The sequence below is a fragment of the Oscarella lobularis genome, chromosome 4 (assembly GCF_947507565.1).
Source record: "Oscarella lobularis chromosome 4, ooOscLobu1.1, whole genome shotgun sequence".
NCBI lineage: Eukaryota > Metazoa > Porifera > Homoscleromorpha > Homosclerophorida > Oscarellidae > Oscarella > Oscarella lobularis.
The window spans coordinates 3,035,258-3,055,790 of NC_089178.1; the positions used below are offsets into that span (position 1 = coordinate 3,035,258).

The 20,533-nt window shown below is 46.0% G+C and overlaps 7 protein-coding genes across 14 annotated transcripts; 4 read left to right on the forward strand and 3 right to left on the reverse strand.

Annotated features, from left to right (window-relative positions):
- Positions 1-10: 10 nt before the first annotated feature.
- LOC136186640 (serine/threonine-protein kinase Nek7-like) lies at positions 11-1,732 on the reverse strand. Its single transcript, XM_065974072.1, has 10 exons — positions 1,464-1,732; positions 1,313-1,375; positions 1,187-1,243; positions 1,047-1,100; positions 949-992; positions 826-890; positions 666-773; positions 506-600; positions 343-456; positions 11-288 (listed from the first exon to the last, which is right to left on the reverse strand). Exons 1-10 carry the CDS (start codon positions 1,647-1,649, stop codon positions 163-165), a joined length of 912 nt encoding a protein of 303 aa, XP_065830144.1. The 5' UTR covers positions 1,650-1,732; the 3' UTR covers positions 11-162.
- Positions 1,121-8,758, forward strand: LOC136186630 (uncharacterized protein C05D11.1-like). Of its 6 annotated transcripts, none has more exons than XM_065974052.1 (32): positions 1,121-1,919; positions 1,981-2,063; positions 2,111-2,269; positions 2,319-2,474; positions 2,526-2,579; positions 2,643-2,906; positions 2,963-3,073; positions 3,135-3,226; positions 3,277-3,379; positions 3,435-3,509; positions 3,566-3,676; positions 3,725-4,051; positions 4,106-4,208; positions 4,265-4,395; positions 4,451-4,569; positions 4,624-4,685; positions 4,737-4,822; positions 4,875-5,023; positions 5,073-5,268; positions 5,321-5,370; positions 5,424-5,517; positions 5,570-5,686; positions 5,743-5,786; positions 5,840-5,992; positions 6,052-6,568; positions 6,632-7,054; positions 7,228-7,748; positions 7,825-7,978; positions 8,039-8,091; positions 8,141-8,190; positions 8,239-8,394; positions 8,528-8,758. In XM_065974052.1, the coding sequence occupies exons 1-25, from the start codon at positions 1,775-1,777 to the stop codon at positions 6,077-6,079; spliced, it is 3,012 nt and encodes a 1,003-aa protein (XP_065830124.1). In that variant the 5' UTR covers positions 1,121-1,774; the 3' UTR covers positions 6,080-6,568; positions 6,632-7,054; positions 7,228-7,748; positions 7,825-7,978; positions 8,039-8,091; positions 8,141-8,190; positions 8,239-8,394; positions 8,528-8,758. The 6 variants fall into 6 exon arrangements, with proteins under 6 accessions (XP_065830124.1, XP_065830126.1, XP_065830128.1 ...); XM_065974054.1 differs by having other exon boundaries at positions 8,449-8,542; XM_065974056.1 differs by having other exon boundaries at positions 7,825-7,894; positions 7,956-7,978; positions 8,239-8,542.
- On the reverse strand, positions 6,066-7,578 carry LOC136186638 (aminoacyl tRNA synthase complex-interacting multifunctional protein 1-like). The gene is made up of 9 exons (XM_065974069.1): positions 7,466-7,578; positions 7,348-7,367; positions 7,188-7,290; positions 6,883-7,128; positions 6,738-6,830; positions 6,615-6,688; positions 6,523-6,563; positions 6,309-6,471; positions 6,066-6,262 (listed from the first exon to the last, which is right to left on the reverse strand). Exons 1-9 carry the CDS (start codon positions 7,557-7,559, stop codon positions 6,131-6,133), a joined length of 966 nt encoding a protein of 321 aa, XP_065830141.1. The 5' UTR covers positions 7,560-7,578; the 3' UTR covers positions 6,066-6,130.
- LOC136186637 (dual specificity protein phosphatase 12-like) lies at positions 7,600-9,284 on the reverse strand. 2 transcript variants are annotated; one of them, XM_065974068.1, is made up of 5 exons: positions 8,496-9,284; positions 8,324-8,437; positions 8,151-8,269; positions 7,786-8,106; positions 7,600-7,723 (listed from the first exon to the last, which is right to left on the reverse strand). In XM_065974068.1, the coding sequence occupies exons 1-5, from the start codon at positions 8,780-8,782 to the stop codon at positions 7,620-7,622; spliced, it is 945 nt and encodes a 314-aa protein (XP_065830140.1). In that variant the 5' UTR covers positions 8,783-9,284; the 3' UTR covers positions 7,600-7,619. The 2 variants fall into 2 exon arrangements, with proteins under 2 accessions (XP_065830140.1, XP_065830139.1); XM_065974067.1 differs by having other exon boundaries at positions 8,151-8,437.
- On the forward strand, positions 8,829-14,121 carry LOC136186631 (mucin-2-like). Of its 2 annotated transcripts, XM_065974057.1 has the most exons (5): positions 8,829-8,971; positions 9,272-9,328; positions 9,383-10,075; positions 10,130-11,259; positions 11,320-12,116. In XM_065974057.1, the coding sequence occupies exons 1-5, from the start codon at positions 8,947-8,949 to the stop codon at positions 11,965-11,967; spliced, it is 2,553 nt and encodes an 850-aa protein (XP_065830129.1). In that variant the 5' UTR covers positions 8,829-8,946; the 3' UTR covers positions 11,968-12,116. The 2 variants fall into 2 exon arrangements, with proteins under 2 accessions (XP_065830129.1, XP_065830130.1); XM_065974058.1 differs by lacking the exons at positions 9,272-9,328; positions 9,383-10,075; positions 10,130-11,259; positions 11,320-12,116 and adding exons at positions 12,421-12,471; positions 12,525-13,115; positions 13,179-14,121 and having other exon boundaries at positions 8,834-8,971.
- A 36-nt stretch (positions 14,122-14,157) lies between these two features.
- Positions 14,158-17,818, forward strand: LOC136186632 (SMC5-SMC6 complex localization factor protein 2-like). The gene is made up of 25 exons (XM_065974059.1): positions 14,158-14,238; positions 14,314-15,057; positions 15,119-15,143; positions 15,197-15,241; positions 15,299-15,331; positions 15,386-15,440; positions 15,490-15,533; positions 15,593-15,664; positions 15,713-15,788; positions 15,844-15,942; positions 16,006-16,082; positions 16,138-16,204; positions 16,262-16,328; positions 16,380-16,429; positions 16,481-16,547; positions 16,602-16,682; positions 16,735-16,807; positions 16,861-16,955; positions 17,008-17,028; positions 17,087-17,138; positions 17,187-17,207; positions 17,265-17,393; positions 17,440-17,526; positions 17,579-17,647; positions 17,695-17,818. Exons 1-25 carry the CDS (start codon positions 14,207-14,209, stop codon positions 17,734-17,736), a joined length of 2,223 nt encoding a protein of 740 aa, XP_065830131.1. The 5' UTR covers positions 14,158-14,206; the 3' UTR covers positions 17,737-17,818.
- LOC136186634 (PH domain-containing protein DDB_G0267786-like) lies at positions 17,790-20,502 on the forward strand. The gene is made up of 15 exons (XM_065974061.1): positions 17,790-17,939; positions 17,998-18,125; positions 18,176-18,304; positions 18,372-18,486; positions 18,536-18,694; positions 18,751-18,863; positions 18,915-19,019; positions 19,078-19,240; positions 19,293-19,378; positions 19,432-19,536; positions 19,597-19,758; positions 19,819-19,944; positions 20,002-20,109; positions 20,165-20,276; positions 20,336-20,502. Exons 1-15 carry the CDS (start codon positions 17,885-17,887, stop codon positions 20,359-20,361), a joined length of 1,692 nt encoding a protein of 563 aa, XP_065830133.1. The 5' UTR covers positions 17,790-17,884; the 3' UTR covers positions 20,362-20,502.
- The last annotated feature ends 31 nt before the right edge of the window (positions 20,503-20,533 follow it).

Genomic DNA, 20,533 nt, shown 5'->3' on the forward strand with positions numbered 1-20,533 from the left:
CAAAACAGAATACTGACTCACAGCTACAGTTAGAACCGAATAAGGAGAGGTAAGAACAAGTCCAGCACGTACGTATAAAGAATACACTATATATGATACACTATACATGCTAAAAATTCAGTTCAATTCCATTAGTGCCGGATACATCAGTCGAAGATTCAATTAGTGTTGCTGCAGCGGCTGCTGCATCGTTTTCACGTGCATATCCTGGGCTACTTTCAAGACAAAGCCAATGTCGGGCCTATCATCTGGATTCGGTTGAATGCACATATTGACGAGACTGCGAAGCTACACAAGGAGAACGAATGAAAACATCAGCAATTGAACTTGATTTCCCTCCACCTCATCTGAATAAATATCCGCGGGAAGTGGCGGATAATCGCATTTTCGTATCTTCATGCAAAGCGAGTAGAGATTCATCTTGTCGCCATAGAAAGGAGACTGCAACGCCGCCATCTACAAAAAATGGTAAAAAACGCGCTTTTGTTTTCAAAACTATTTTCACCTCATAGAGCAAACATCCAAGGGACCATATATCAGACTTGAAATTGTATCCCGTTTCGTCTATTCTTTCAGGAGACATATAGTAGGGAGTGCCGACTGCAATGAATGAATCACAGTAAGAGGGGGAGGAAAAGGGGAGGGGCCCTGACCACCTGTCTTACCAAGGGAATGAACTGCGGTCGTTTTGGAACTGAAATACCTTCCCAAGCCCAAATCGCCGAGTTTGACGACACCCGTCGCCGTGATAAAGACGTTCGCCGGTTTAATATCTAGAAAAAAAGAATAAACCGGCGAATTGACTCAACTTTTCTCCCGTCTCACCTCGATGCATCACTCTTCGCGAGTGCATGTGTTCGACGGCGCCGCACAGCTGAACGAAGTATTTCCTAAGAGCGAACGAGCGTCAGAGACCGACGGGGTTATTTTCTTTATCGCTCTAATCACCAGACGGTGCGTTCAGGTATGAGCCGATCCTGTTTCTTGAAGTGCTACGTCGAGAAGAGAAGAAGTCATTGATTTTTTTCGTTTGGCTAGGGACCGACCTTGATCATTCGGGACAAGTCACCGGCATCGGCCAATTCCAATACGATATTCAACTGTAGAGGGGAAGAGGGGGTGGAGACGAAAAAGAAAGGTATGTCTCGAGTGGAAATGAACGTCATGCGGTTTCCCTTCCCAATACCTCGTTGTTCTCGATGAAATTCGCGAGATATTTGATCACGTTCGGATGATTCAGTTGCTGAAAAAAAAAAACCCGAACGTCATTCGTCGCGACGCGCAAACGCGAAAAAAGAAAAAATAATCGAACCTTCAAAAGATCGATTTCCTTGATGCAGTCGCTTCGCGCCTTCGCGTCCATCATGCCGAAAACCTACGTCGCACGAAAATCGAATTAGTCGATTCCGAGAGATCGAGAAACGACGGAACAGAACAAAGAAGGAAGGAAAGAAACGGCGTGCCTGGACTTTCTTGAGCGCCACAGTCGTTCCGTCGAGTACGCAGCGAGCCCGAAAAACGGTGCTGAATTGACCGCGACCAATCTTTTTCTCGATGACGAAGTTTGCCAGCGATCCGTACGCGGCTTCGCTGTCGGTCGATCGCAGCAATTGCTGCGTTCCGGTAAGTCCTTCCACGGCGACGGCCATGCTAGCGGTAGTGGAGCGAAATCGACAGGCGTCAAGTGAAGCGACCCCGCGATAACAAATACACAAGGACGACGCCAAGTGATCTGCCTAGTGCGTTACAGAATCACGTGCGTTTTCGCGTGAAGATGAACTCCCACTCCCACTGGGATTTGCTGCTCGATTTCTCCTATCTCGACATTCCCGTGCGAAAATATCGCTCCGCAAAGACGGGAATAACCGTGTGCTTGGCCGGCGTCGAAGGTCCTCTCGTCAACGGCTTTTTCACGCTCGGTAGGAGAAGCCAAACACAGAGAACGAGTTCTTTCGAAACGACGATATCTTCTACTTACAGCCACGGAAGCTCACGATGACGACGGACTCCCGCACACGCTCGAGCATCTCGTCTTCATGGGCAGCGAACGATATCCTTACAAAGTAGGAAGTGACCACGCCCACGCGATATTTTTAATCAGAATTTCTAGGGTGTCTTGGATCTGTTTGCGAATCGGTGTCTGGCGCAAGGGACGAACGCGTGGACGGACACGGATCATACTTGCTACACTATCAATACGGCTGGAAGCGAAGGTTTTCTCAATCTCTTGCCTATCTATCTCGATCACATTCTCTATCCGACGTTGACCGTGAGAAATTAATGTTTTAATTTTTGTTTTTTAATTTAAAAATTTTTAGGATTCTGCATTTCTTACCGAAGTGCATCACGTGAACGAGGAGGGCGAGAATGCCGGCGTCGTTTATTGTGAAATGCAGGCTAGAGAGAACACGGGAGAGTCATTGGCTCATTTGAATTTGCTACGTAATCTTTATCCAGGCCACTGTGGCTGCAAAGTAAAAAGAGATACATACGCATAGATTTAAATGGATGTATTTTGATTTCAGTCAGAAACGGGAGGCATAATGGCTAATTTGAGAGAGAGTTGTAGCAACATCAAGGTTTCTTAATTAATTAATAGAAAGCTTATTTGTTCTATTTTCACTTTTTGAACAAACGCCCAGGTTCGACAGTATCACAAGTCATTCTATAGACCGGATAACTTGTGCATGATTATCACCGGACAAGTTGACGCTTGTGACGTTTTCAAAGCGATGACCCAATTCGAGGAAAAGGTCATTGCCAAAGGGAGTCTTCCTGCCATGGAAAGACCCTGGTCGTCTCCCACGCCGCCGTTCAAGGAGCCCAAAGATCACGTCATTTCGTTTCCCACCGACGATATGAGCACTGGACTCGTAAAATTTGGATGGCGAGGACCCAAAACTTCAGTCAGAGAGAGATTACTACAGGGGGCTGGCTTCTAAAGATAATTTCCTTTATGCAGGATCATTTGGGGATGACTGCAGTGAGAGTACTGTGGGAATATCTCACCGATACTCCCGTGGCTCCTCTTCAGCGAGCGCTTGTTGAGACGGACGATCCTTATTGTAGCGATGTAAGGAAGCGCTGTTGATTGATGTTATATTGACTATTGCACTGTTCGTTTTCTTTCTAAGGTGAAATACGGTCAAGTGGATTTTCCTGAAGGCTGCATCATAGTCAGTTTGAAGAACGTGCCCTTTGGGAAATTGAAGCAGACTAAGGAAAAGTAGGTGTAGGTACATGGGGGTGTCTCTCTACACTCGTTTTTTGTTTCAGAGTTGAACTTCTTCTCAAAGACATCAGCAGTGGAAACGAATCGTTTGATATGACTAGAATGACGTCGGTCATACATCGTCAGATTTTGGACGCACTAGATAAGGTAGCGTGTTAAATTCGCGTCCATGCGATGAAAGGAGGGGAAGAACATAGTCTAGATGGAAGATCACGGGCACGAAACGTTTGCTTTTATGGCTATAGGTGATTTTCTCTATTCTTCAGATCAAGAAGAGGTTTGGAGATCTTTCTGATCAGATAAACGATGTTGATTCCTTTTATTTAAATAAAGCTAAAAGTCAGAGTTGACGAAGTGGGAAGACTCGAAATTCTAAAAGAAAAACCTAGCGACTATTGGACCAAATTGCTAGACCAGTACTTCGTCTCCTCTCCCTCTGTTGTAGTAAGAGAAAAATCAACGCCAAAATAAATCCATTATCTCTTTGTCAAGATGATTGGCGAACCGAGCGGCGAATTAAGCGAGAAAATGCAGAAAGACGAAAAAGTGCGCGTCGAAAAACAACGCGAAACGTTGGGAGAGGACGGGCTCAAGCGAAAGGGCGACGAATTGGCGAAAGCGATCGAAGAAAACGAAGTCGAACCGCCGGACGATCTCGTCGCTTCGGTGGCCGTGCCGGGAATCAATAGCATTCGATTTCATCCGGTGGAAACGCGCACGAATCGGCGCGGAGAAAACGACGCGTCGACGAGTCGTTTTCCGCTCGCGCGAATGCCTTTTCAATTTCAGCTTGACGACATTCACACGTCGTTCGTTCAGGTCGGCGCAGCAAGGAGCAGAAGCACTTCTTCGGGGGAGATATTTTTCTCTTAGATTACTGCCTTGCTTGATACGACGCCCGTGCCAGATTCCCTGAAAACGTACCTGCCGCTATTTGCCGAATTACTCTGCGAATCTCCCCTAATGAGAAACGGAGGTGAGTGCGAGTAAACCCGCAATTGTAGTGAGTTTTTAATTTTTTTCTCTCTCTAGTCCTCGTTTCTCACGAGGAGGTCATTGCTGAATTGGCCGCTGACACACTTTCGAGCGAGGCCTCGTTTGGCATCAGTGGACGCCGTTTTGCGCCGGGCGCCTTTCCCCAACTGATTAGTCTCACGCTAAAGGTGGGTTGACCGTTTTCTGGACTTCAGGAGATGGTCGAAAGAGGGAGTGCTGTAGGTTGAAATGAAGAAGTACGAGCGAGGAGTTCAATGGATGCAGGAGCTTCTCTATCAGACTCAATTCACTGCAGAACGAATAAAAATAATTGCAGCAAGGATGCTAAACGAGATATCAAGGCAGATCTTATATTCTTTCTTTTTATCCTCTCAACGGGAAATTTAATTATTTAGTATTAAACGAAATGGAATGAAAGTGACCCGAGCTCTTTCAAGCAGCCTCAACTTTCAACCAGGTAACGTAATATTGACTATGACTTTATTAATTAAATAAACACTTATTTTAGAAAGCATTTTGCGAATCAGCTCTTTTCTCACACAGCAGGAATTTCTTACGAGACTAGTGAAAGCATTGGAAGAAAATCCGAAAGAGGCATGTTTGAATCTCCCTTTCTAGCCAATTGCACGATAATCCCGAATTGTAGGTTGTCACGTCGCTGGATCGAATATGCAGCTGCTTAGCTGATCCCTCAAAAGTTCGCATTCATATGGCAACGGACGTGAAAAAACTGCCAAAAGATGCTCACGTTCCCTGGGAAAATTTCTTCAATACATTAAGTTTTCCCTCTTTGGGGTGAGAAAAACGCTCGCTCTCTATCTGCTTTTTTATTTGTTTTTGTTAGAGTTCTAATGTGTCCTGCGGAGGTGACTTGCTCGAGCAAACTTCAACTGCAAGAGACTTCTTCCATGGGCTGTATAGCCGGTGTTGGATCCGTTGAATCGTCCTTTCTCATTCAAACGAGCCCCGGCATAACGACGTACGATCACGCCGACTTGCCGGCCCTCATGGTCTTCATGGAATACCTTTGCGCTTTGGAGGTGAGTAATTGTGAGCGTAATGCGGCGGAGGAAAGGATAGGAGCTAATTTAGGGACCGCTGTGGAGGCAGGTTCGAGGCATGGGCTTAGCGTATCATTACAAGTAAGCGACTGCGTGTGTGAAGGGATCCGCTACGTTTTCTCTCACCCCGGCAGCATGTATTCGAATGTCGAACACGGTCTCCTGTATTTTATCCTTTTCAAGTCTACTCACGTCGTCAAGGCGTATGAGGAGTCGAAAAAGATAGTGGTATGGGATGTCGAATGTCTTTTGGTCTATTTTTGATTTGTGCCGTCGTCAGAACGGGTTTCTTTCCGGCGAGAGTGAGTTTGACCCTGTTCAACTGGAATCGGCAAAGAGCAGCGTCATATTTGAAATCATTGAAAGAGAAAAGAGCGCGTTTGACGCAGCCAAACAAGTAGGAAAACAGTATATCCCTATTCCCTGCGAGACTAAGTAATCTACTGTATCCAGAGTCTAATGTCTGAATTTAGGCACGTCGATTATGACTACAATAGGTGGGAGAAATCGACACGCCAAGAAGTAGACATTTTGACTGAGTGTGTCGTAGGGTTCTTTTGAAGAAAATTGCCGCGGTGGCAATAGACGACTTGCATCGCGTCGGCGAGACGTACGTGAAGGTCCTCTTCGACGCCAGTAAGTCAAAGTGCGCAATATGCTGCAACCCGTCAAAAGTAGACGAAATCAAGGACGCCTTCGAGAGGCAAGACAACGCGCGGTATCACGTATCTACATGCAGCATGTATGGCGTTATGCGTTTAGAGATCTGGAAGTCATCCAATGCAACTGAACTTTTATTGAGTGACAGCTGCATTTCCATATCATGCATGGAAACTACGTGTCATTTGATTATTGTGTTGGACAGAGTGGGAACGCGACAGACGCCCTTTCCTTTTACTATGAACGGGTCGCCTTTGTACGCCGGAATGCAATCGTCGGTTGAACGAAGATCCGCCTGAATTTTTTCCCAAATCTAAAGAAAAACGTCACGTGGTATTTCGCCAATTTCTCTCAAATACCTTTTTCTTTGTGTTTAGAATGCTGTCCGGTTCTCCGGGATATTTCTCACAGGTCACTCTGTCGCCGATTTGACTTCCTTCAGGCGGACAGATGATTTCGCACTTTCCATTTTTCCCGTCTTCCGCGCACATGATCATAGCCTCGGAAGGAATACCCCTCATTCTACGAGATTCCAATGCTCTCTCCAAAAAATAAAAAATATGTTGATCTCACTTGACAGTCTTGAGATTACACAAAAAAATAGCTACTCGATCCTAAGGTATGTCCAGTGGTACTGTGGGCATATGTAGCAAAAAACGACTAACCTGCACATTTTCAATAGGCATGAATGGAACCAATCCGCTGCATACTGTCCTTGGTTTTTCCTCGCCAATATCGACTATCACAGTTTTACAAAAATCAAAAAAAAATTCAATATCTCTTTTTACCTTCTTCCACGAACAAGGTATCCGCCTCGGGGTGTTTTCGAACCGAAAGGATTTTACCGACTCGTATATTGAGCCGCGACACGTCCACGGGCCCTGCAAGTCAGAATTGGCGCAAAAGGTCTCGGTTTCGTCTGGCAATACGCACGCTCTGGTGGCTGGGGAGACGGCTCCTTCTTTTTCGCCGGCTTTTTGACTGCTTTTTTTCCTGTCGATTTGTCATCAACAGTGACCGGATTCGACGGAGCTGGTGCCGGCGGTTTTGCGGCGGCCACAGGAGTCTCAAACGATACGGATTCGTTTGTCAGTCCCGTTCCAACGTAAGCGTTAATCGGTGGCGGTTCGTTGTAGACAGGAGGCTTTGATCCCGGGCGGGGAAGAGGAACCTGGGGGCCTTAGAGGAACGAATCCGGGTGTTCCATGGGGACTCCATGCGCCAATTCGCGTTCTTACTCTTGTTCTGCGCTTCTAAGTCGTTCAGCTCTTTTTTCAGGCCGTCGACTTCGGCTTGAAGGACGTCGTTTTCGCTTCTCAATCGCCACACTTCATCGCACTCCTAAAAATATCGTCGAAATTGACGCTACGGTCGATAAAGCGACTGGGCGACGCGCACCTTGCCGATTCCAAGACTCGCTATTCGAGAGCGAGAAAGAAGAGCAATTTTGGTGCGAAGACGCGAAGATAAAAGTAAGAGAGCCATTCTAGGATTGTCTAGAAGGAGCGAAACGAACCGGCTTTGGCATTCAAGCTTTCCAAACGATTTTTGAGAAATTCTATGGCTTCTTCGGCTTGCCTCGCTCTTTCCTCGAGCTGAGCCGAGTCCATGTGTTTTCGTGATGACGATGGTCTGGAAAATTGATAGCAATTCGTTTCCTATTTATTTATTTATGCATTTATTGTTTTTGATATAGAATTTATTATTTTGTCTATTCTGCTTTTGTGGAATTGAAATGCTGGCGTGATCCATCTTGCACAAGAGCACTGCATACCTTGAAAAAATATCGACTTCCATATGTGCGCGTACTGTAGTGGTGTTTTCTATATATAGTACCTGCCCAATTGAATGATCCTATTCTTGCCTTGCATTTAGGACACAGAAGCTTTCCATCAACGGATCCAATTTGGAGCGTTTCTCTCATCCATTCAACTGGCTCAGCAAAGTACGAGCTGCACGGATCTAAAGGCACTTGAACAGCCAAACCCCTCTTCTTCTTTTCAAAGGCAACCGATCCTTCGCCTCTTTCGTGAGTCAACGTAGTGCTGCTAGTGAACAACAGTCGTCGACATTTTCTGCATCGATACAGTTCCAATGATTCATCAGGAACGGACACAACAGGATCTGCAGCCATAATTGAAGGTATCTCTCCGCCGCCTAATAAATAACGTTTCTTTAGTCACACTTGAAGGTCATCTCACTTTGAAAGGCCTCAGCGACTCGTCTTAGCTTCCATTCCTTGTATGGTTTCCATTGAGGATCAATAACGTTACCCATTTCTTCAAATAGTCTTAGCTGTTCAACGAAGGTGTCACTAAGTCTAAAACGGACAGTTTGAAATCGACACTGCAGAGTCAGTACAGTAGAACCAGACCTAACAGTCGGTCGACATTGGCACAGAGAATGAAGAGCAGCGTCGAATGTTAGCTGCTCTTCGGCCATCAGGTAAGCCACAGTAACAGCTGCACTCCTCGACGTGCCTGAAATACTTACGCACAGAACTGACTTCTGTATTGCATAACTTCCGGATTTCTCTATTTTTTTACCAGTGGATAAGTAGAGGTTGCTCTTTTGATAGGCTTTCGCGAACGTATGCAATGGAGTCAGATAAGTGAGACAAGAGGTCGGCGTCGGGTGAGTCGAGCATCGCTATGTGTTTGTGGTGCACTTTGAACGCAGTGGTTTGCAGCGAAGCAACGATCTGGTTGGCTGCTGAGCAGTCGATCAGACTAAAAACGCTTCTAATGTTTAGGTCGTTAAGTATGGAAGCACTGAGAGCTGCTTCGATGTTGCCGACGTAGAGATTTGCTCGCACACGGGAGAAACTTGCCATTCTGGAGATGCGCGCGTTACTTTGGCACGTCTGTCGTCAGTCACGTGTTCGCAAAACATTCCAAAGCGCAGTTCCGGTTCCTCTCGTGTTCAAACGTCATTCCGTAGGCGAGCTTCCCCTGTGAACGAGACGTCGAGACGACTGGTCGACGCCCTGAGTGTTCAATGGAAAGAATAGTACCCAGAGAAGGTAGAACGCAAGCGTACAACAAATCTCTACCCAAATCGTCGGTTTTGAGACGGCGAAACGCTAACCAACGCCACATCTTAGCCTCCGTCGATCGATTCAGGAAGCGATCGAGTCATTTTTTCAGACGCGCGCGACGCCATGGCCTCCCGATGAAAAAAAAACGATCATATTTCGCGTATCAGAGCGTTGCTTCTGCTTAATTCGCGGTCGAGCGATAAATCTGCATTGTTCCTCCTCCCCCTCCCCGCGGAATGACCCTGTGGGAAGACGAATCCCATTGTTTGTTTTTCTCTGTTCCAGTGGTGGTTTTCGGAATCATTTTGCTCGCTCTGGTCCACGTCTCGCATCAGCAGACATGTAAGTCGTTTCTGCCGTCCGGGGCGGGGATGACGATGATCTCATTTATTACAGGGTTCCAGTGTAGCTTCAGCGGATGCGTCAGCTCGGCGGATCCGACGACTTGTGTCGAAGTGAATTGGCGACTCGACAGAGCGGCGTCGCTGGTCACTTTCAATTTGGCCAGAGACACGGCGGTGGAGGGAAGATGGATAGGAGTTGGATTTTCAGACGACATGCTGATGGCCAACTCCGATATTGTGACTGGCTACGTGTCCTCGGGGAATGCAGTCGTTGATGATCGCTATGCTACTGGACAATCAACACCCGCTATTGACAGTGACCAGTCTCAAGTCAGCCCAGTCGGACACAACGTCGTCAACGGATCTACAACCATTCAATTCACGCGAACTCTTCAGTCGTCGGATGTGCTGGATTTGTCTCTGGATGTCCCGCGCTATTTCCTTGTTGCCACGGGAGATGTCTCAGGTGGAAACATTGCGCAACATAACTCTAATGGAAGATGGATTTCTACCACTATGATTGATGTTCAGACTAACTGCTCGATTCCAACGCCAGCGCCAACAACAGCCGATGCTTCTACAACGATTCCTCCTCCTATCACAACTACACAGGCAACAGTGACAACTCAGGCTGCTACAACGAAGACTCCAACTACAAAGTCTCCTCCTTCTACTGATTCTATTGGAGCTACACAAGCGATTTCTACGCAAACGCCTACCACTGCGGCAGCTCCAACAGAGAACGGTTAGTTGATTTGTTCAGTGTTTAAATTTGCTGAGTTATTTTTTGTGTTTTTAGTATGTGACAGTTCACCTTGTCTCAATGATGGTACATGCGTGAACAGTGGTAGCGGTTTTGCTTGCCAGTGTCCTACCTTGGGCCTCATTACGTCGACAGGAGATCGGTGTGAAACTGTAGTATGCAATGCAACCACTGACTGCAATGGCAAAGGTATCTGTGTTCCTCCTCGGTCTGGCTCAACAACAACAACAAGGTGTAATTGCCAAAGTCCCTTCACTGGACCCAATTGTGAAGACAAGATAAACGCATGCATTACGTTTGGAGGAAATGATATCTGTAACGCCGAAAATGAAACATGCATCAATAGGGCGGGGGTACATTTTGAATGCGGAAGTCCTTGCAATGTTTCTGGAGTTCTGTGTCACAATGGTGGCACATGCAGTCCCCGAATAAATGCCGTGGGATTTATGTGTGCTTGTCCTGAAGGCTATACAGGAGCCGTGTGTGACATACTCATGCTTACTACTCCAACAGCAAGTGTCACGGCTGAGACTCCTACAGCAACAGCGTCAAAGCCTCCCGTTAATGCTACGACTCCAGCTGTCACGTCAAAGGCTCCTACTGCTACAACTCCAGCGATGATGAATGTGACGTCAAAAGTTCCTCCTACTGCAACGCCAACTTCTTCCGCTAATGCCACAACCCCAGCAGCGAATATCACGGATATGGCAACGCCAACTTCTACGGCATCTAAACCTCCCGTCAATGCTACGAGTCCAGCAGTTACGTCAAAGGCTCCCACCGCAACGCCTGCTGCTAATGCTACAACTCCAGCAGTGAATGTCACGTCAAAGGCTCCTACTGTTGCAGCAACAACTTCTTCTGCTAATGCTACAAGTCCAGCAATAAACGTCACGTCGAAGGCTCCTACAGCAACGCCTGCTGCTAATGTTACAACTCCAGCGATGAATGTCACGTCGAAGGCTCCTACTGCTGCAGCAACAACTTCTCCTGCTAATTCCACTTCTCAAGCAATAAATGTCACGTCGAAGGCTCCTACAGCAACGCCTGCTGCTAATGTTACAACAACCTTAGTAGCGAATGTCACGGTCGAGACTCGTACGAATACTCCGACTTTGAAGCCTTCTGCTAATGCTACTACTCCACCAATGAATGCCACGTCAAAGGCTCCTACCGCAACGCCTGCTGCTAATGCTACGACGCCAGCAGGGAATGTCACGTCAAAGGCTCCTACTGTTGCGGCAACAACTTCTCCCGCTAATGCTACAACTCCAGCAATAAACGTCACGTCGAATGCTCCTACCGCAACGCCTGCTGATAATGCCACTACTCCAGCAATGAATGCCACGTCAGAGGCTCCTACTGCATCACCGACTTCTACGGCATCAAAGCCTCCCACCACCGCTTCACCTACCAATGCTACTACTCCAGCAGCTTCTACTGAGACACCAACGTCTACAGCATCAGAGCTTCCCATCAATGATACAGTGAATGTTACTGCAACACCAGCTCTTCCTCCTGATGCTACAACCCCAGCAGTGAATGTCACAACCAAGACTACTACGGAAACTTCAGCTCCTACAGCTTCGAATCCTCCCATGAATGCTACTACTTCTACTAATAGCACTGCCGCTCCAACAAATGCTACCATAGTTAATACCGCCGGACCAGTTTCTACAACAAATGGTTTGGATCAATGGATAATTGTAGTGATCATTATTGTTTGCATCGTGCTCATTGTGCTTCTCGTTATTCTAATTTTTTGTCTGTGTCGTCAACAGTCGTCTTCTTATAGTCCCAAGGCAATGGAAGGAAAATCGGGACCCCTGGGACTGAATGAATTGCCTCGCGCTGAACGGGAGAGGCTCATATGAAGGCCCCACTCATTTCCTAAATCTTAGAATGTTTTAGAAAGGCGAATCGAAAACAAGTGTCAAGTGTAGTAACTCAGTGACTTATTAGACTGTAGCTAAGTGAATTGCACGAAACGTTTATATTTATTTCTTCAGTCACGTGTATTTTCCATTCCGTAGGCGAGCTTCCGGTTTCTGAGTGTTCAATGGAAAGAAGAGAAGGTAGGACGCAAGCGTACACCGAATCTCTACCCAAATCGTCGACGGCGAAACGCTAATCAACGCCACATCCTAGATCGATTCAGGAAGCGATCGTTTCGTTGAGAGTCATTTTTTTCAGACGCGCGCGACGCCATGGCCTCGATCATATTTCGCGTATCAGAGCGTTGCTTCTGCGATCGAGCGATAAATCTGCATTGTTCCTCCTCTCCCTCCCCGCGGAATGAACCCATTGTTTGTTTTTCTCTGTTCCAGTGGTGGTTTTCGTTTTGCTCGCTCTGGTCCACGTCTCGCATCAGCAGATATGTAAGTCGTTTCTGCCGTCCGGGGCGGGGATGACGATGATCTCATTATTACAGGGTCCCAGTGTAGCTTCAGCGGATGCGTCAGCTCGGCGGATCCGACGACTTGTGTCGAAGTGAATTGGCGACTCGACGGAGCGGCGTCGCTGGTCACTTTCAGTTTGGCCAGAGACACGGCGGTGGAGGGAAGATGGATAGGAGTTGGATTTTCAGACGACGTGCTGATGGCCAACTCCGATATTGTGACTGGCTACGTGTCATCGGGGAATGCAGTCGTTGATGATCGCTATGCTACTGGACAATCAACACCCGCTATTGACAGTGACCAGTCTCAAGTCAGCCCAGTCGGACACAACGTCGTCAACGGATCTACAACCATTCAATTCACGCGAACTCTTCAGTCGTCGGATGTGCTGGATTTGTCTCTGGATGTCCCGCGCTATTTCCTTGTTGCCACGGGAGATGTCTCAGGTGGAAACATTGCGCAACATAAGTCTAATGGAAGATGGATTTCTACCACTATGATTGATGTTCAGACTAACAGCTTGATTCCAACGTCAGCGCCAACAACAGCCAATTCTATTGGAACTACACAAGCGACTTCTACTACGCAGACGCCTACCACTGCGGCAGCTCCAACAGAGAGCGGTTAGTTGATTTGTTCAGTGTTTAATTAATTAAATTTGCTGACTTATTTTTTTGTGTTTTTAGTGTGTGACAGTTCACCTTGTCTCAATGAGGGTACATGCGTGAACAGTGGTAGCGGTTTTGCTTGCCAGTGTCCTACCAAGGGCCTCATTACGTCGACAGGAGATTGGTGTGAAACTGTAGTATGCAATGCAACCACTGAATGCAATGGCAAAGGTATCTGTTTTCCTCCTCGGTCTGGCTCAACAACAAGGTGTAATTGCCAAAGTCCCTTCACTGGACCCAATTGTGAAGACAGGATAAACGCATGCATTACATTTAAAGGAGATGCTATCTGTAAAGCCGCAAATGAAACATGCATCGATAGGGCGGGGCTACATTTTGAATGCGGAAATCCTTGCAATGTTTCTGGAGTTCTGTGTCACAATGGTGGCACATGCAGTCCCCGAATAAATGCCATGGGATTTACGTGTGCTTGTCCTGAAAGCTATACAGGAGCCGTGTGTGACATACTCATGCCTACTACTCCAACAGCAAGTGTCACGGCCAAGACTCCTACAGCAACAGCGTCAAAGCCTCCCGTTAATGCCACAACCCCAGCAGCGAATATCACGGATATGGCAACAGCGTCTTCTACGGCATCTGAGCCTCCCGTCAATGCTACGAGTCCAGCAGTAGTGAATGTCACGTCAAGGACTCCTACTAATATCACTGCCTCTCCAGTAAATGGTACCCAACGTTTATCAACGGCTGGTGAGATTTCTCTAAATGATTTGGATGACTGGATAATTGCAGTGATCATTGTTGCTTGCGTCGTGGTCATTGTGCTTCTCCTAATTCTGATTATGTGTCTGTGTCGTCAACAGTCATCTTCTTATAGTCCCAAGGCAATGGATAGAAAATTGGTATCCCTGGGACTGAATGAATTGCCTCGCGCTGACCCACTCATTTCCTAAATCTTAGAAAGGCGAATCGAAAACAAGTGTCAATTTAGACTGTAGCTAAGTGAATTGCACGAAACGTTTATATTTATTTCTTCAGTCACGTGTATTTTCCGTAGCGCAAGCGCAAGGGCAAGCGCAAGTTTCTGCATGAAAAGAAAAAAGCGAGATCCGACTGGAACGTGAGTGGCTCCATCGACGTGAAGTGTCGAAATACCATCTCGAAGTAGCTGCCATATAAATGGGGCTCCTTTTAGGACCTGTTTATCCGATATACGATCATTCTTCCCGAAGAGTCCCCCGAAAGTGGCGAAACGAGACGAAGCGGACTCGCGTCGAAACCCCAGACAGCCGATACGGGTGCCGATACTCGCAGAAATGAAAAAACGCGTCGTAATGTCGAGGAGGACGAACGCGGCGAAACAACAGAAAACCGTGAAAGACGTACTCCGAGACAAACCTCGAAGTGCACTCGTTGTTTCTAAGCTACCAATGAAACCCCCTTCTCCAAAATTAGTAGAAAAATTCGAGAAACTGAGCACGGATTCGTCGAAGACATTTCAAAAAAGGAAGTTGTCCGACAATGCCGTGGGAAATGAGTGTCCGTTCGGAAGAGTTCCCATTGTAAACGCTTTGAATTGTGGGAAGAAATCTGTCACACGAGAAGAAACCACGCCTATTTCGCGCAAGAGCGAAGATTGTTTGATTTCTGAAACTCCAATACGTGAATCAGTAGAAGCAGCTATGGAAACTGATTCGGCCTTACTACAGCAGCAAGAGGAAACGGCACCTGTTTCAGAACAGACGTCAGGAACTGAACGCAAGATCAAAGTGCGTTTGATTTCAAATGATACTCCGGTAGTTGAGCCAGCAGCACCAGTGCCTATGGAAACGAATCAGCACGAAGACTTGGATGATCCATTTCTTGATGCTGATGATGATGATGACGATCTGCCTGTAATATCGCTCGAGCGTCAGAGGGAGAGCAGCGTAGAGAGAAGGTAGAGAGAGAGGAGCGTTTTCTGGATTTGATTGCATAAATGTATGCAATTTATTTTGAAGGGATGTAGATGCGGTGTGTCAAGATGTAAGAAGACTTTGGGAGGTTTGTTGATAAAAATGGGGGATTTTTTTCTCTAGAGATCATCCCGTCTTGATCAATTGCTAGAGTCAACCTATAAAAACGTATAAATATCATTATGATTATTGTTTTGATTGATCAGTGGATTGATATTGTTGTAGGAAACTCTGGCCTGTATGAAATCTGAAATTCTGGTTTGTCTCTTTCTCCACTGGTATACGTTTAGTTGCCACAGAGATTTGATATAGAATGACCAATTGGGAGATAGAATCAAAAGGAGAGCCAATGAAGATGACGAGGAAGGTATGGGATTTTATTTAATTAATATGCGGGGGAAATAATGCTATTTTAGCGTCACCTGACCTTTCCGCCGATGACCAGGCAAATTTAGATAAAGTACATACAAAGTAGCTATGACATCGTCTTGCTATTGTTTCGATTCTTTATCCATTCAGTTCATGATTCACACCAGCGAAAGTCAGCTAGAAATTCCCGGAGAAAAATCATTCAATGGGGGTCCTCCCATGGTGAGATTGATTTGATGTGCGGAATTGTGTACATGTAGCGACGTACAGCCTTTGCGATGTCCTATGCCGCGTTTCAGCGGACCTCTTGATGCCATGCAAACATTCCTTCAATCCATCACAGATGGTATACATAGAGAAAAGGGCCACACGATTTGTTTATTAATTACTAATTTATTTAGAGGATACTCTTAGGGCAGCAGTTGGTTTTGATGCAATCCATCTGATTTATTTGAAAGTTATTTGTCCAGATCAAGTTGCCCAGTGGCTTTTCAAATACAGTTAGAAAAGATCATTTATTCATTCATTCATTCATTCATTTAATAGAGTCTATTTTCATCTAGTGTGCTCTCAGTCAAACGTTGACATAGTTATGTGCTGTTTTAAGTCGTTGCTCTCCTGGATGAAAATAGGAAAAGAGGTCAGTAGGGAGAAGGATTTAGGATAGGATATCTAACGTTGGCCGCTGTCTACAGGAACCAGATTGTGGCACCCAATGGTTTCCCTCGGTTTTAGTCGTCTCCGGAGTTCTTGCTAGCTATGGTAGAACGCGTAGAATAAAGGCAAAGGCAAATTTCCCTTCTACGTTTCCTGTCTCAGGTATGACGCTCGAATCGGCTCTGCCGGAGCGACTTGTTGACGCAGACGCGACCATAAGACGCTTTCGGTAATCTAACCTATCCAGAAAAAAGTTCAAAAATATATGACTCCACTATAGCGGAAAAATTTTGGAGACCTTTGTTGCTAAAGTGGAACCCGTTGGTTCCGGTAAGAGCATCTTCTCTCTTGTCCGTTCTCCCAATGATCCTTTTTTCTAAGATGGCGTAATTCCCGTTTTTGCCTTCTCGAAGATGTTGGAAATTGTAGCATTGAGTATTGACTTGAGGTACACTTAACTCTAATAGGAAGTCGTTTAGGAGAGATCATAGCTTCGTTCTAGACCAGAAGTTTATACCGTGGAAGACGTGTTTGGCTTCCTCGCAGTCATTGCGCGATGTTCTCTCGACAAGCGCACCGTCAGGTAAAAAGGAGAGTTTTTTTAGAAACGTTCTGAACTCAATTCTCGCTCTCAGTCTTCAATGCAGCGTTCAAACGCTCGTTACATCCTGTCTTGATTGGTTTCTCGAAGAGGATTGGTTCGCGAAAGTAAGAAGCATGTATGTTTTTTTTGTAATTTTCTGAACGGTTTGTATACGCAGGCGAAGGAGCTCTGCGTTCTGTTTGGGTGTCTTTCGGATAACCACCGAAATTTACTCCAGTTAGCGACGAATTTGCCAGTAGGGCAGAGAGGCGTGTAAGTCAGAATCATCTTTTGAAAGCGAAAGAATGAATTTTCGTGTATTTAGCGATTTTCAGAAATTATTTAGGCATGTTTGCCGTCGTCGGAAAATAGGGTTTCAATTTTGAATTGTTCTTTTTTCGCAGCTATTCGCTGCTCTGCAGATTTCATCCTGAAAAACGCAACGTGCCGTTTGAAGTAAGACTACAATATTGCTCAACATAAATTCTAAAATCAAATTATTAGAAAGTTGGTCTGTCTCTGAAGGTGAAATTTTTAGGTCTATTGTTGGTTGCTTAGAGACTAGTGCCTAATACGTCTTAGATATCTTATTTGATACCCTTTGTGGACGCTCTTGAGCTGAGTAGTGACTCCGATTATGGACTAATTAATACGTTAATTAATTTGCTGGATTTTTGCGTCGGAAACGAGGCTCCAAAAAGAGAAGAAATGGTCAGACCTCTCAGTGGTGTCATTGAAAATTAATTTTGTCTGTTAGAGCGATCTGACTCGTTTGTTTGGCTTGCTGCATTCGCGAGTTGGAGAAATCAAAGACAAGACAGGACGTGATGTGGCTAGAGGGAAGGTAGGACAATACATATTTTTATGAGATGTTACAGACTTTGCTTTTCTCTAAGACAAAAGATTTTATTTATCGTCTATTACTAAAGTATGATGCATTTATCCGTTTCAGACGTTCGTCCCAGGTACAAAAATACTGATATCCTAATCTTATCTACAATCTATTTTTTAGTCTACTATTCGCGACTACTTGAATTTGGGCGATAGAGCGTAATGTTCGTTTTCGGGTACAATTCAATTAAGAATGGCTGATGACGTAATATTCTTGCACGTGATAAAAAGCATCCGGGAGTTGCCGCTCTTTCTTTTCTCCCCCTCGCCGACGCTGAGACGCCAACTGGAAACGCAGGCCTCGTTCAGAGATGGGAATCTCGTTTTCCAATCCAGTCGGTGACGACAAGCAGGCTGAAATCAAAGGTACGCCCGACGACGAGTGCACATGGTTGGCAGAGAGGGGTGTGTCCTCCTTCGGCAGAGCTCATCGAAGCCGTGCTCAAAACGTTCACGCTCCAATACACGAAAGCATACGGCATCGAACTGCTGAAGAAAATCAAAGCCGACGTGCAAGCAGAGCCGCCGAGCTGGCAACTGTTAGAACGCCCAGTAAGCGAAATTCCCTCGTCACCACGTTTTCCCCAACAAAACTGCGCCAGAGCGGATCGTTCAAGAAGCCCCTGAAAACCGGCTATCTGACAAAACAAGGCGCCGTTCGCAAGAGCTGGCTTCGACGCTTCTTCGTCGTTCGCGCCGACTACAAAATCGAGTATTACGAAGACGAAGAGGCGAGTTGCGGGGGAGCCGAGGGGAGGGGCTTCAGACTAGACGTGCACACCTTTCTGTCTCACTCAGATCTACAACAAGGGCGGAAAACCAAAAGGGACAATTTCACCATGCGGTTACACGGTTTCGCGCGACTTGGACAAGGATCTTCTCTCGCGCGCTCAGGAAATCGCCGAAAAAATGGGCAAGCGCCACATCGAAAACCTTCGAAGGTTCTCTATTCTTTTCTTTAGGCATCGATGCCAGCGATATTCCGGCCATACCGAAATACCCCAATTTCGCGTTCGAAATTCATCACCATCGACGTCGCTGCTATTTCATTCACGCCGAAAAAGAGGAGGAAAAAGACGAGTGGGTCAAAGTGTTCAAGCAGTGTTGTCGTCACTGCTACGGTAATTAAATAATCACTCAGTCAGTCATGTTCATTTTTGAGAACGCCCATAACAAGGATTCAATAATCCTGACCCCGTTGCCCAGGCTGCCTTCCGTCAGGCAATTCGACGCACGCGCTGGGAATTGGGTCGCTGGGGTTACTGGACCTACGGTGGTAGCGAGGAACAGGTACAAAGCAACAATTCCTATTGAAACTATTAGCGATTCTGTCACATATAGGTTCTAAGCGATCTGATTGTCGATGAATTGAATTGGACCGTCATGAAAGACGTCTACTATAACATCAAGGGTCCCTATGCTATTAGGATGACTATTCGAAACAAGGTAGGAATTCTTAAGGGGGAGAAAAGTGATGGATCCTAGCTGCATTTCTTCTTTTTAGGTCTTGCAAACGTTGGATACGTTTGTAAGCGCTGCCGTCACTCCCGCCTACAAGGCAATGGAGACGGCCGTGAAAGCGTTGCGCGGTCGCGTCGAAGGAATGATTCGCGAGAAAATCGAGCCGATTTTCGGCGCCGAAAAAGAAATCAAAGAAAAAATCAAAAGTGGAAAGGAAGAACTTTTTATGTTAAGTGTTCTACGTTGATAATTTTTCAGATGCCGTTGTGGAGACGGTGAGTCCCGTCTTGTCTGAAAGGGTATCTCCTCGTCTGGCGGGAATTGTGCAAATTTTGACGTCACCCGTGCGGAAAAACTCGACTTTTGATCGCGTGGTTGCTTTAATTTTTGTTCTCAGATGTCGGAAGCCTTTCAAGAGACGAGAAACCTTTTCGACGAGAAAGTGGCTCATCTGGCTCGAAAGGTGAAAGACAACAATGGCTTCGGAGACAAAATGGAGCACGTGCGTAATCTACAAAAAAAGCACGTTCACGTTTTCTCTAATTCAAAATTTTCTTCTCAGTATTTCCACGACTTGGACAACGCGCCTCAAATCATCTACGTCATGAGTGACGCCTATAAAAAAGTCGACGTCATGCACGATCCGCTCTGGGCTCTGCGTCAATTTTTCGACGAGATTGAGCCCTGGTCTCTCATATGGACAGCTCACGACCTGCTGAAAAGGGCAAGCGATGGCGCGGCAATTCAAAAGAGCCAAGTATATGATGACATTCTTCTTTACTAGGTTCTAGACAATGCCATGTACACATTCGAGAAAGAGCTTCAGGACGAAGGCGAGCAGACCAACTTGAAAACCGATAGCGGTGCAGCAGAGGCGGCAATCTTGAAAGTGAAAGAAAGCGTTCAGGAGGTAATGACCTAATTTATTACTGTAGTTGTTCTTCCGCAATTCAATTTTTTTCTACAGAGATTTGCTCACGATGCTTCTGATGCAACGACGGAATATTACAAGGACATTATGCTTTCTATTGTCAAGCCATTTTTGCTCAAGATTGTGAATCCGCTGACAAAACCGGTACATATAGAAAGAAAGGAGAAATGTGAGCCTATACTTTTACTCTGAAATTCAGCTACTTGAGCCGATTAATAACGCCGTTCCCGACGCTTTCAAGGAGATTATTGACGTCGAGGAGATGTTTGAAAGTGTCGTAGAAGGCATCGTTGGAGACTCTATTTCCAAGGGTGAGTGCCGTAACCGAAAATTACAAAGCTATACACTAATGTTCTCCATCTCGTTTCAGTTATCGAACACGTCACATCTTCATAGGCTAGAAAAGACTAGGAGAGCTGCAGCGCTTCTGTCAGTGTGTTTCTACCTCGTTTCATTTCGTTTTTTTTATAATCTTCGCTGGTTCAATTGGTTTTTTGTTGTTGTGTGTGTAGGAGAATCCATTCAATTATTCAATTAGCTGGCTGATCACACAGAAGAGAGAAAGCCC

Coding starts and splice junctions, on each gene's coding strand:
- LOC136186640 (XM_065974072.1), bottom strand. CDS start 1,649: ATGGCCGTCGCCGTGGAAGGACTTACCGGAACGCAGCAATTGCTGCGA. Junction 1,244..1,312: donor AGGAAATCGATCTTTTGAAG/GTTCGATTATTT, acceptor TTTTTTTTTCAG/CAACTGAATCATCCGAACGT. Junction 774..825: donor GCGAAGAGTGATGCATCGAG/GTGAGACGGGAG, acceptor CTTTTTTTCTAG/ATATTAAACCGGCGAACGTC.
- LOC136186630 (XM_065974052.1), top strand. CDS start 1,775: ATGAACTCCCACTCCCACTGGGATTTGCTGCTCGATTTCTCCTATCTC. Junction 2,064..2,110: donor GCGAACGATATCCTTACAAA/GTAGGAAGTGAC, acceptor CAGAATTTCTAG/GGTGTCTTGGATCTGTTTGC. Junction 4,396..4,450: donor TGATTAGTCTCACGCTAAAG/GTGGGTTGACCG, acceptor GGAGTGCTGTAG/GTTGAAATGAAGAAGTACGA.
- LOC136186638 (XM_065974069.1), bottom strand. CDS start 7,559: ATGGACTCGGCTCAGCTCGAGGAAAGAGCGAGGCAAGCCGAAGAAGCC. Junction 7,368..7,465: donor AAGCTTGAATGCCAAAGCCG/GTTCGTTTCGCT, acceptor GCTCTCGAATAG/CGAGTCTTGGAATCGGCAAG. Junction 6,564..6,614: donor TGCCTATTGAAAATGTGCAG/GTTAGTCGTTTT, acceptor GACATACCTTAG/GATCGAGTAGCTATTTTTTT.
- LOC136186637 (XM_065974067.1), bottom strand. CDS start 8,782: ATGGCAAGTTTCTCCCGTGTGCGAGCAAATCTCTACGTCGGCAACATC. Junction 8,438..8,495: donor CAACCTCTACTTATCCACTG/GTAAAAAAATAG, acceptor TCTGTGCGTAAG/TATTTCAGGCACGTCGAGGA. Junction 8,107..8,150: donor AGTCGCTGAGGCCTTTCAAA/GTGAGATGACCT, acceptor GTTATTTATTAG/GCGGCGGAGAGATACCTTCA.
- LOC136186631 (XM_065974057.1), top strand. CDS start 8,947: ATGGAAAGAATAGTACCCAGAGAAG. Junction 8,972..9,271: donor AAGAATAGTACCCAGAGAAG/GTAGAACGCAAG, acceptor TCTCTGTTCCAG/TGGTGGTTTTCGGAATCATT. Junction 10,076..10,129: donor GGCAGCTCCAACAGAGAACG/GTTAGTTGATTT, acceptor TTGTGTTTTTAG/TATGTGACAGTTCACCTTGT.
- LOC136186632 (XM_065974059.1), top strand. CDS start 14,207: ATGAAAAGAAAAAAGCGAGATCCGACTGGAAC. Junction 17,208..17,264: donor AAGTTGGTCTGTCTCTGAAG/GTGAAATTTTTA, acceptor AATACGTCTTAG/ATATCTTATTTGATACCCTT. Junction 17,394..17,439: donor CTCCAAAAAGAGAAGAAATG/GTCAGACCTCTC, acceptor TTTGTCTGTTAG/AGCGATCTGACTCGTTTGTT.
- LOC136186634 (XM_065974061.1), top strand. CDS start 17,885: ATGGGAATCTCGTTTTCCAATCCAGTCGGTGACGACAAGCAGGCTGAA. Junction 18,126..18,175: donor GGCAACTGTTAGAACGCCCA/GTAAGCGAAATT, acceptor AAACTGCGCCAG/AGCGGATCGTTCAAGAAGCC. Junction 19,537..19,596: donor TCGGAGACAAAATGGAGCAC/GTGCGTAATCTA, acceptor TTTTCTTCTCAG/TATTTCCACGACTTGGACAA.